At 41.4% G+C, this 12,025-nt stretch overlaps 1 protein-coding gene across 4 annotated transcripts in view; it reads left to right on the top strand.

The window, feature by feature from the left end:
* The window catches only part of LOC306650300 (contactin-6), a 299,252-nt gene that overhangs the window by 243,332 nt on the left and 43,895 nt on the right, over nucleotides 1-12,025 (top strand). For all 4 annotated transcript variants that reach the window (XM_079122186.1, XM_079122184.1, XM_079122185.1 and 1 more), the window contains one exon: nucleotides 9,920-10,047. In XM_079122186.1, coding sequence (XP_078978312.1) covers nucleotides 9,920-10,047 — 128 coding nt within the window. The remainder of the gene's footprint in view (nucleotides 1-9,919; nucleotides 10,048-12,025) is intronic.

Genomic DNA, 12,025 nt, shown 5'->3' with positions numbered 1-12,025 from the left:
TATTCCCTGCTCATGGGCAGAGGTGCCTCCACTTGTTGACCAATGGTCATCCAAAGGGGACCTAGGCTGCGGGCTGAGGCAAGGCCTGTTTGGGCCTGAGTCTCTAGTTTTACCGTCCTTGTGGGGAAACCTCACCCGGCAGGGAAGACTCACCGGTGGGGAGGTCTCGCTGGTCAGTACCCTCCTAGAGGTTCCCCTCAATTTACAGCTACCGCCTGGGCTGGGCTGCCTTCCTCTGCAAAGTTCCCAGGGGCCCGGCCCTACCTCCTGGGCCTGGGAGCCTCACCCTTTGCAGATGACTCTCCTTAGGCTGCCCTTCCTCAGAGAATCTGCCCGCAGGCCTGGAACCTTCGCTCCGCCCTAAGCCTGTCTCTGTGCGGCTCTTCCACCAAGAAGTCTCCTAGGTCCTAGGACCCTGCTCTGCACCTAATCGCCTGGCTATGCGGCCCCTCCTCTGAGCAGCCACCTGGGGCCCCGTACAATCGCTCTGAGTCCCAGAGACCCGCCACACGCCTCTTCCTCCAGACAGCTGCCCAGTATTCTGGTGCGGTCACTAGGAGTCCAAGAAACTCACTGCGTGCCTCCACCTCCCACCAACCACCCGTAGCCCTGGGCAATCAATCACTCCGAGTCGAAGTGACCCTCCCCGTTCCTCCTCCTTCTCCAGATAACCCCCCGAGTGTTCAGGAGCGGTCGCTCTGAGTGGCTCTGAGTCCACGTGACCCGCAGCACGGGTCCTCTGGGCAACCGCCCGGAGCTCTGGTGCGGCCACTCAAGACCAAGCGACCCACCACGCTTCTCCTCCAGGCAGCCCCCCTGTGTTCAGGAGCTGTCACTTTAAGTCCAAAGAACTCACCACTCGCCTTCTCCTCTGAGCAGCCGCCTGGAGCGCTAATGCAGTCACTGCGAGTCCAAAGGACCCTCCGCGCTCCTCCTCCTCCTCCTCCTACTCCTCCGGGCTGGCCCCGGGGTTCAGAAGTGGTCTGAGTCCAAACAGCTCGCCACGCAGCCCCTCCTCTGACAACTGCCTGTAGCTCTGGTGTAGTCACCCCGAATCCAAGTGGCCTCGCTCCTCCTCCTCCTCCTCAGGGCAGGCCCCGGTGTTCTGAGTCCACACAGCTCTCCTCGCCACTCCTCCCCTGGGCAGCCGCCGGAGCCCCAGTACCAATGCAATTCTTTTTCAAATATTTTCATCATCATTTGGTTGAAAGCTTGAATGGGAAACCCATTCATAGGGAGTGTTGACTGTGCATGTGTCTTTGTATATTTTTCTCTAAAATTCTGAGAAACGAGATTCATATCCAAAATAATCAAAATTTAGAGTCCAGAGTTTTCTGACCCCTATATGACCTGTCTCATAAAGAAGCAAAATCTTACTTTTATAGATTATTTGGAGATCATTGACTTGTCTAAAAAGAATATTAAAAACCCATGACAATGTAGTGACTCGGTCAGTGATTGAACAGAAACAGCACTGGCTGAGGATTAGGAGTTCTGCACTGGGGATGAGGTTAAGTTAGTTAATGAAACTCCTGGAATCTTGACTTGCTGATGTGGAAAAATAATAATCTCTCCCATTTGGAGAGAGTGAAAGAAAGTGCTGTGAGCTGTAGTGATTAAGGGGAAGATGTGTTAGAGGAAGCTGACTACCTTCCATGTTTCCCTCGGAAAGAGAACAGTTACGGTTTGAATACGAGGTGTCTCCCAAAGATCCTGTTAAGGCAGCACTCTTCAGAGGGAAAATAACTAGATTATGTGAACTACGACCTAATCAGTTCATCCTAGTTCGAATGAACTGACTGGGTAGCAATTTGTAGGCAGGTGGGTAGTGCCAGAGGTGGGTTACTTGGCAGCGTGCATCTTTGCCGTGACCAGCGTGACCAAACTCTTAGGTCCAGCAAGGGGTGAAGGAGGATTGGAAAATAAAGATTCACAGACACGGATCTTGAAGATGAAGCTGGGATCAGGTGGAGCTCTGCTCTCTGATGGAGATGCAGATCTCAAGAGTCACAGCAGCAATCTTTATATGTCTCATTATCAGGTTAAAGACTATGCAAGCATTATTCTTTGTATTCAGGAAAGTTACAGAAACCAGGACATCTATGTAGCTTTTCTACAGTTGCAAAGTGCAATGTTAGGAGGTCTGTGTACCTTTCAAGAAAGTCCGTTGTTAAAAGTTACTGTAAAGCAGGCAGGAACCGGAGTAGCAGAGCTGGTGAAGCACTGTGGTTGTCTAGCACGAGGGTTCCTCTGTTCCCAGGAGCCGTGTGCCTGAGATCAAGGTCAGAGCTGAGAGGACTCTTGCTCAGAGCCTCCTCATGCAGGGCATTGCCACAGCAGCTGAGCCTCCTGTGCCCTTGCACAGGAACATTCCCAGGAACCAGGCATGCCACAGCCATGAGGTCACCAAAGACCTCCAATCTCAGTCACTGCTGTCCCATCCTCTGTGACTGCTCTCCACACATCTTCCCCGTGGCCCCTTCTCCACCTGACTCTGCTTCCTGATGCCCCAGGAGCTCAGTAACTCTCCTCCACTGGACCCTCCTGCCATGTACTGGCTCACCCCAGACCCAGGCCAATGGAGTTAACCATTGGGAGACTGAAGGCTCTGAGCCATGAGCCCCAAAGAAGCTCTCCTTCTAAATTGTTCTCGTTGGGTGTTTTGGTCAGCACCATAACAAGCTCACTAAAACAAGCACTAAGTCCACTTTTCACAAAGTCCGACTATGTTGGAGCCAGAGCGAGGCAGGAGCAGATGGGCAGCCAAGGAAGTTTGTCTTCCTGCACTGGGCAGCCTTGCTTTAGGCCACAGAGACACAGAGCTGGTCACTTGGCATCCAGGCATGTGTTGTCTCTGGACAGACTGTACCGAGAACTACTTGGGAACTTTCTGGGAAAGAAAAGAAGAAGGGATTTGTCCTCCTGGCTGCCCCTTTGCTAGTTGGAGTTGCGTTATCTGGACCTACACAGTCAATCGAACAAAGAGAACCAGAGAGACTCATCAGGTAAGTCCGGAAGAACAGGAAGCCAAGTGGACTTAGCCAGAAAGAGTGGCTCAGATCAGCAGATTGGAGTGCACAGCTTCTGTGAGACAGGAGAGGAAAAGGTTCTGGGCTTTTGTCTTCTGGTTCTGTTAAAAAAAAAAAAGAAAAAAAAAAAGTATATTATAGTAAGAATTATGAACATTTGTTTCCCCTGTGGAACTTAAAGAGCTCTTTCCTGAGAAGAATATCTGCATTTCCACCCCTGCCCCAAAGTCAGCAAAAGTCAGGGATGAATAAAATATTCATGCATAAACTTTCCTGAACTTTCTGACACATAAGATTTCTTGTTACATATATCATGCTTTTTATCAGTGCCGGGGCTTGAACCCAGGACCTTGTGCTTCCAAAGCAAACACTCTACCAACTGAGCTAAATCCCAAGTCCTACATATCATGCTTTGGCAAAGATGGCCGACATCATTTCGGAGAGATGGGCTAGATCAACTTCCTGTGGCTCCTTCAGTTAGTGCTCTTGAGCTGGCACTTCAGTTTAACTCAGTTTATTATGGCTTAGAATTAGATGAGGTGTCCCCCAGAAGCTCATGTGTCAGGCAATGCAAGAATGCTCAGGGGTGAAAGGGTTGGATTATCAGAGCTGTAACCTAATAAGTGGATTAATCCATTGATAGATTAACTGAGTGGTAACTGGAGGGTTACCACCAGTTACCACCAGCCAGGTGTGGTGGAGGAAGTAGGTCACAGGGGGTGTGCCTGCAGGGTTTATACTTTGTCCCTGGTGAGTTGACATCTCACTCTGCTTCCTGGCTGTTGTGAACTAAGTGACTCTCCTCCACCTCTCTCTTCCGCCATGATGTTCTCCCTCCTGTTGGGCCCTGAGTTACGGAGTCCGCCAACCATGGACCGAATAAGGCAAAATAATCTTTTCCTCCTTTAAGTCATTTTTGTGAGGTCTTTTCAAATAAGGATCTTATAGGCATGCAATGCTTGGTTTTCATGAATTCAATGATTAAATCATGAACTTTGTTCCAGTCAGAGGTGTCCAGTATTCTCAGTATATCTGTCATCAGTGCCATTTAAATTTATTGACCTGAGCAGTTGGAAAGCACCACCTTGGTTTTTATTTAAAAGAGCAAGTTTTGGTATTTGCCTGTTTGTAGATCATGTCAGTCATTTATTTTTGTCGTTGTTGCTCATTAAATAAGGGATTTTTAAAAGGTGGTTTATTAATTGACATCAAGATTAGCATAGATATTACTTCTCCACTGATAATCAGGTATAAAAATCATTAAAATGCAATATCAATATTTGATCTAAAGTGGATTCCAGTGGGACATTTTACTTTAAACCTAGATTGTGAAAAGTAAAAATTTATCCACACTTTTCTACTTCTTATCTAACTCATTTTAATCCAATCTATTTTACATTTTCTAGATATCAGTAAAATTAGACAGTCAATTAAAATTTCATGGTCTACAGTATTATCTTTAGACAGAACTGGAAGCAATACTCCAGTTAATAATCTCTCTATAAAAATAGCAATATTGCTCTAGTTTCAGCAATAAGAAATTATAATTGCCCAATGTCCTAATTTCTTTTAGTTCAAGAAATTTAGCTATTGTTCATCTTCTCTGTCCTCAAAGTGTGGGATCGGGTATGGTGGACACCAAGTGAGAATAAAAATGAGAGCCGTTTTCAATTTCTCTTCATACTTTGGCATGCACAGACGTAGATCTGTTTTCTGTATATATAAGTAAATTAAAGATTGCATGTAGGTTAGATTAATTGAAGTTATAAAATAGGTGTAAATATTAACTTCTACGTATTTAGTTGATGATGCACAGGAAACCGAGGAGAGGAAGGATAAAGCCATTCTATATGAGGTTTATATGGCTCCTGGAATGACATAATTTAATGCCCAGGTGCCAGGCAAGAGGATCCGATGTGATGTTCTATCTTCCTTGGGTTCTGTTCAAAATAGCCTATCATGTGGAAAAGGATGGATATAAAATCAAGCAAATGAACAGGCCGTCTGTTACTCTGTTTTCCTCTCTACCCTGCCTACCTTCCTGACAGTCAGAAGATTGAAACATTGCATGTTCAATCACTCCATAAACTCTGCCTTCAACTTCTCGGTTAACCTCGAAATGTTTACATGTGCTGCTGGCTCCGTTTCTACAGACCCTATTTTCTAATGACACCGAAAAATCTACCCAATGTCATTTGCCTGTCAGGCACAGCTTGTTGTTCTGAATTTCTACCTTTTTACACCCATCATGCAATTAGAGAAATAATGGGGTACATTACAGCACTAACCATTAATTTTTCTATCCGTTGAATAGTCATATTACGTCTACACATGTACATGTCTTTAAATTCACAATTTTTTTGGAGAACATTTTAAATGCAAAAGTCACGATTTGTAATTTAATCATCTAAATAGAAATACTAAGTGTTGGTTGTTTGGGGGGAAATTTTTCTATTCAATTCTGTGAACCGTCAAAATATCCTAATTCAAAGGAGAGTTGAGAAAAAAGACTTGAAAGAAAGAGTATTATTTTACTGAAATGTGAAAGGGTCATAGTGGAAGAAGCAGACACCACAAGTCAAGTGTCAGAACTTGGTGACACCAGAACTACAACAGTCCCGGAAATGATCAAAATAGGTTAGTTAAAGCCACATTGCCCAGTTTCACCAGGAAAAAAGCGCTTTAAGACAGAAGGCATCAGGAACAGCCAACACAAGAATCCAAGAGTGGCCTAAATCATGAAGGAGAGCAAACACCCAAATGTTAATGTCAGCAAAGGGGAAGAATTGGGTGGTTGCCTAGCATTTAATTAATTTTCATGACAATCATCATACCACTCCCAAAATAAAAATTGAAACACCATGGATTGGAAAGATTTGAATTGAGAGATGACTGGAAGCAGTTAAACTTAGCCCTGGGGACAGTTTTGCTAGCATCAGGCTCCTTGCTTAACAGCCTGGTACAGTCTTCCATATCCATCCATGTTGTCACCTATAGCAGAACGCCCTGCTTCTTCATGACTGCATAGTGTTCCACTGTAGCCTGAACCATGTTTTCTTACAGGAAATAAGCCAGGCACAGAAAGACAAACACTGCATCATCTCACTTTATTACGTGGGATTTTAAAAAGCTGACCTCACACAAGTTGAGCTGAACGGTGGTTACCAGAGCTGGGGAGAATAGGGAGAGGTAGACAGCAGGGGCAGTGTTCTTGTGTGATAGGAGGATGAAGGGCTGGTGTTTCGTGGTACAGCAGGTGAGTTACATTCAGAAAAAAGTGCACTCCATGGGCTGAGGTTGTGGCTCTGTGGTAGAGCTCTTGCCTAGCAAGTGTGAGGTACTGGGTTCAATTCTTAGCACCATATAAATATAAATAAATAAAATAAAGACATTGTGTCCATCTACAACTAAAAAAATAAATATTTTAAAAATTGCATTCCATATCTCAAAATGTCAAAGGGAGAGGGATGTGAATGTATTCCCCATAAAGGAATGGCCAAAGCGTAAGGAGATCGATGTGCCAGGTCTCTGACACGGTCACTACCCAAGTATCTCAAAAACCCACACAATGGTATGTGTGTGTCAATCATTTTTTTCTTCAAGACTGCTCTCTACCTTTCGGACGCCTTTGTGCAAACCGAACTGGGACAAAACATTTCCTCCTGCCCCGTTGTCGTTATTCCCCATGGACTTAAAGAAGTGCTAACACTGAGGAAAATAAATTGGTTCATTAAAAACGTGCTTACTGACTTCAAATGGGAGTAAAGGACATTCTTAAACATTTTAAACCATCAGAATCATTTAACCCAACTGACTCTGCGACAGAGGTAATAGGAAGATCACTGAGCCACACAGGAAAAAACCTGAAGAAGTGGAGTGTTCATTAGCTTTGGCTCTGGTCACACAAATATTGAAAGTTGAGGCTCAGATTCAGTCACAAGGCAGTTGACTCCAAAGCCCACACATTGTCACCCACTTTGCTAATGAGACCCCACTTGCATAAGAGCAGATGAAAACTAATTCCTAAGATCCGCACTATTCTTACCGCCACACATCCAGGCGTCTGTGGTTAAAACTCTACCTGAGCACAGGATACAGTCCTGAGCCTGCCTGTAAGATCTCAGGGACACCCAGAACCTAGGAAAATGTGTTTACAGGCACAGAAACCAACATTTCATGTTTCGGGAAGTTATTGTACTTTCCAAAGTTCAGATTAAGAACCTGCACTATTAAAGCTCATTCTACGTAAATAATGTTATACACACACACACAACTATAGGGATGATCAAGTTCATGTTGGTTCTAGAAACCATAATAAGCAAAATGTGTTTTGGAAAGCTACAGTGAGGGGATACTTGTTAAAATAAATACTTCCTCAGCTAACGGGAAGACGGGGTTGGGATTTGGCTCTGCAGGGCCGCGTGGGTGCTGTGAGGCACTTAGCTTCTCTCTGGGCTTGCTCCCTGGCTTGTACTTTGGACATAGATCCAGAGTAGCCCAGCGGTCTGTGTCAAGGATTCCAGGAGTTGACAATTATTCCACACTGAGTGGAGACCTGCTCAGACTCAGTGCCCAGTAATGGCTAGTGACCTCCTTGAACTCTGACATCTGAGTTTTCATATCATGGAAAAGAGTACCCTGGATATTTAACACATTTTATATCTCACTTTCCTATTGTGCTACCTAACCTATTGCTACAAACATAGTGGGAATGTTATCAAATATGTACTGAATAAATGAAAAAGACAAACTTTGTCCCACTCTCAGTTATGCATTGGAATGACTAGGGAAGGACTGGGGATGTAGGTCAGGACAGAGTCTGCCTCACATTCATGAGGTCTTCAAACAGAATAAAAACAACAACATAATTTAACACCATTCAAATGCAATATAGTTTGAATATAATATAATTTAAATTTAATTTAAATTCACATCATTATTGGAAGCTGGGGCTCCTTTCCTTGATTGGATGGGGCTCAAACATTTCCATACATACGTTCATGATCTATTATCTGTTGATCGTAGAACCCCGACCTTAAACCCTGATACGAACACTGTATCTGCAATGTGCAATTACATAATCGCCTTCTGTTTTCTTCGCTGTAAGTCTATTAGCTCATTGTACATGCAGTTCCCCAGTTTTATTATGAGAATGTCTTTCCTCTCTTTTATAGGTAGCCTAGCTTTTCTGCATCTGGCCCTAGTTTTGCTTTTAAATGTCAGAGGGTCCTGTTCAGCAGTAAGGATAGACAGTTTTTCTATTTTTCATTGATACGTAATGACCCAAAATCCAGATAAAGTATCTTTCTAATATATTCCAAACGAAGAATAGAATGAAAAATCAATCCTTATCTTTCTTTCTGAATGTTACCAAAACCATCAATTAAAATCTTCCATGTGCATTCTGCCTTATCTGAAAATGTCAGTTGCTTTTATACAGTTTGATCTTGGTTGGGGTGTTACTTCTTTTTTAGTTTTTTTTTTTTTTTCTTATAAAGGAAATTCATTTGATGGCATTTAGAAATCAGTGATATATTTGTTTTAGCATGTAAAATGTTTTATCGGCCAATATTCAATGTTTTCATGCTGTTGAAAAAAATTCTTCATCATTCCTAAATACTAGAGGTAAATGATGCATGTAACTATTTCTCACATTGACCTCTTCTAATTAAATCAAGTGAAGAATTGTATCTGGCCAGAAAACTGCTGTATGCTAGAATACCTTTGTGACTGTGTCAATAAAAATATAATTCAATTCTTAATGCAAACTGAGATCTATGAAACTGAACATTTCAGAAATTTAATAAGATAGCAAATATCTGCTATTGGAAAATACTGTAGCACAATAACTTTTTTAAAAACTGATTACATCCCTGGAACATTCTGAAACCCGGATGTGGTTCTTTTTGGTGTACTAACAAAATCTGGTATCCTTTAGTCACGATAAACCCAACGTCAGAAACTGGTTTCATAGAAATTGTAGTTGGCTGATATTCTCTGTGTTTCAAATTGGGTAATTAATTATATTAGCTACATTTCATGTTCTACACGTATTAGAGACAATGATTTGTTTGCGATGCAACCAATGCTGTTTTGTTATTGTTAATGGATATGACATGCATGCAAATAGTCTTGCCTTGCTTTCTTTTAAAACCAGTCATTAAAAATCAGTTTGTCGTCAAGCACTTTGGAAGAACCCTGGCTACTGTCAGTACTGTGGCAACTGGGATTAAAAGGTGGCTCTCTGAATTTGTAAGCCACAAAAAAAAAAAAAAAAAAAAAATAGAAGCCTAAAATTGGGCACATGCTTTTTTCTTTCCATTTTTTCCCCTCTCTTCTTATGAAAACATTTGCAAAGCCAAGTTCAATTGTCAAAAGTGAGTTGGCTTTACAAAATGCACAGTAGAAACATTTCTTATTCATGCATTAGGTGGGTATTATGATACCATGCACTCATCTGATTTTTTTTTATTTGTTCTAATCTGTTGTAGGTGACAGTAGAATGCATTTAGACAATTTGATAGATCATACGTAAATGGAGTATCATCTCTCATTTTTCTGATTGTCCATGTTGCAGGATCACATGGGTCATGCAGTCATACATGTACGTGAGGTCATCTTGTCTGTTGATTTTTGAATGTGCACTAAAATAACAACGAAAATTCAAGTTACAGTAAAATAATCATAAGTAGGGTGTCACAATAAAAACTCACGCCCTTCATTCTGACACTTAGATTTAGAAATTGATCACGAGTAACCATAAGAATAAATAGGAAGGGGATGAACTCATCGTAGATAGCCATAATTTTAGTGATAATTTGAGAGCGAAAGTACGCAGTTATGATTTATTGCTATTGAATGGCCTTTCTTCTATCAATAATTTTTTTTAGAGTGTTTCTCTTGGAGGATGGTAGCCTCAAAATACAAAATGTTACCAGGTCGGATGCTGGATCATATACGTGTGTAGCCACAAATCAATTTGGTGTTGCCAGGAGTACCGGCAGCCTCGTGGTCAAAGGTAATTTATTAACTTCATTTATGCTCGACGCATGTTGGAGATACATATGCATATCATGACCCAATTACCTGTGTCAAACTTGTATCTTATTATATGTGTGAAAATTCAACTTTACAGTTTATTTCAGCATTCTGTGGCCATGCAGTCTTTGCCTATAGAATACCATGGTAGATCGAAGCCTGTGGCAGTTGAAAATGTGGTCAGTGCTGTAATTTGGCATAGTCAAAACCTATATTTGAATTCTCACAGATACCTTAGCGTATGGGGCTGAGGACATTGTCATAAAGTCACTGACTGATAATTTTTCTTGGCTAAATGTCATTCGGAAGCTCTCATTTTGCTTGAAACAGTCACATGCATGTAAGGCTACCAGATGCATACCCAGATCATTTATTTATGTAACTTGAGGTATTTCGGGAGTGAAATGCATCGACCTGAATGAGCATTTCTTTCCAAAGGGAAGGCACTGAACTCATGGTGTTCTTAGGAATTCTTATTATATTCCTTTCACAGTAAACTGATAAGATCATACAATTTGGGACGGTAAAATTGCATACTGTATTTTTAAGACTTTTATACTTGCCAATCCTAGTGTACCTACATTTATCACCCAGGGACATCATTAGTCCTAGAAGTGGCTTTTCTCCATTTTTGCTGCTTTATTAAATCTCATCTCATAAAACCAGTATGTTTACTGGAAGCAATGTCACTTCTATCCTTTCTTGCCTCCTGGATGATGAAAATCACTGTCTTAATAAAGCAGTTCGAGCAGCTAATTAAGCCCAAATGATTACATTCAGCAATTGGTGCTTTCTCATCTTTTCTATTAAAAATAAAAATCTATTCAATAAAAAGAAATTAGCCGCTAGTCTTCAGCCATCATTTATGGCTTATGAAAAATAAATACCCACCTTTATCTCTGGAAGATATTTCTGCCAACTTGTCTCAAACTTATTACATTATGTCGACAATTCCCTGGCTCACTCTGGGGAAATGTGACTGATGAAATTTGATGTGTCAAAACCCAAACAGGGAGGTACATTTTGAAAAAAAAAAAAAAAAAAATCACTTCCTTAAGACTGTGTGGTCATCGATTTTTAAGACAGAGATGGACTTTGTGTTTCAAGATACACGCTACGGCTGTATTTAATAAGAGGATCTTTCTTTAGCAATATTCTGACAGATCTCATACCAAAACATGTGACTTATTTGAAAAAAAATATAATGCATTCAATAAGGGGAGAAAAGGGGGAGAATGTTTGCATCATTACAAATGGAAAAGTTGTAGGCAGTGTGCACTTATTTTATTATAGCAGAAGTTTAAAACGTGGAGAATTTAAAAAAAAAAAAAGGCGTTGTTACAAAGTTAAATCTTCCAGGTGTCGAGAAGTTTGGAGTCATTAAAATATGAAATGGGAAAGAAGAAAGATATCCATATTTTTTAAAACAAAATTTGTGTAGAATACTGGTGATTTATGCTATTGTATGGTCCAGAATACCATAGCTGGACCAAAGATTTTGCTACTAAAATAAGATACTGAGCATCATTCACTCCGAAGCCTAAGAAGAAAACCAAAAAAGTTTTTGGATGGACTGAACTGAATGAATAGCCTCTCTTCCTCCAAGGTTTCTTAACCCTTCAGCATCTTGATGCTCACTCTCTATGAATAACTGTTGACAAAGAAATAAATAGAGAAGACTCTCATAAAAACTGACTGAGAAACTTAGATGCTCCTGAACTGTGCTTTGGTCTGATGATAACAATTGTGTTTTTCAGATGTCGGCTATTTCCTTGTTCTCTGCAAGACACAGATCCTAGCTCTGATGATGTCAATAAGTGTTGTGGCTCAGCCATGATCCCTGTTGATGCAGGAGTTTTCTTAGGTGAAATGATTGGCTTGGGAGAGCTGTAGCCTCCTCTTTCCATCCTAGTTCCAATGGCTGGGTGATTGAGTGCAGGCAGGTGGGGTGCAGCTGG

Source organism: Sciurus vulgaris, assembly GCF_902686455.1.
Source record: "Sciurus vulgaris genome assembly, chromosome: 19".
Taxonomy (NCBI): Eukaryota; Metazoa; Chordata; class Mammalia; order Rodentia; family Sciuridae; genus Sciurus; species Sciurus vulgaris.
Note: the sequence above shows the minus strand (reverse complement) of the source record. Positions and strands in the feature narration are given on the sequence as shown.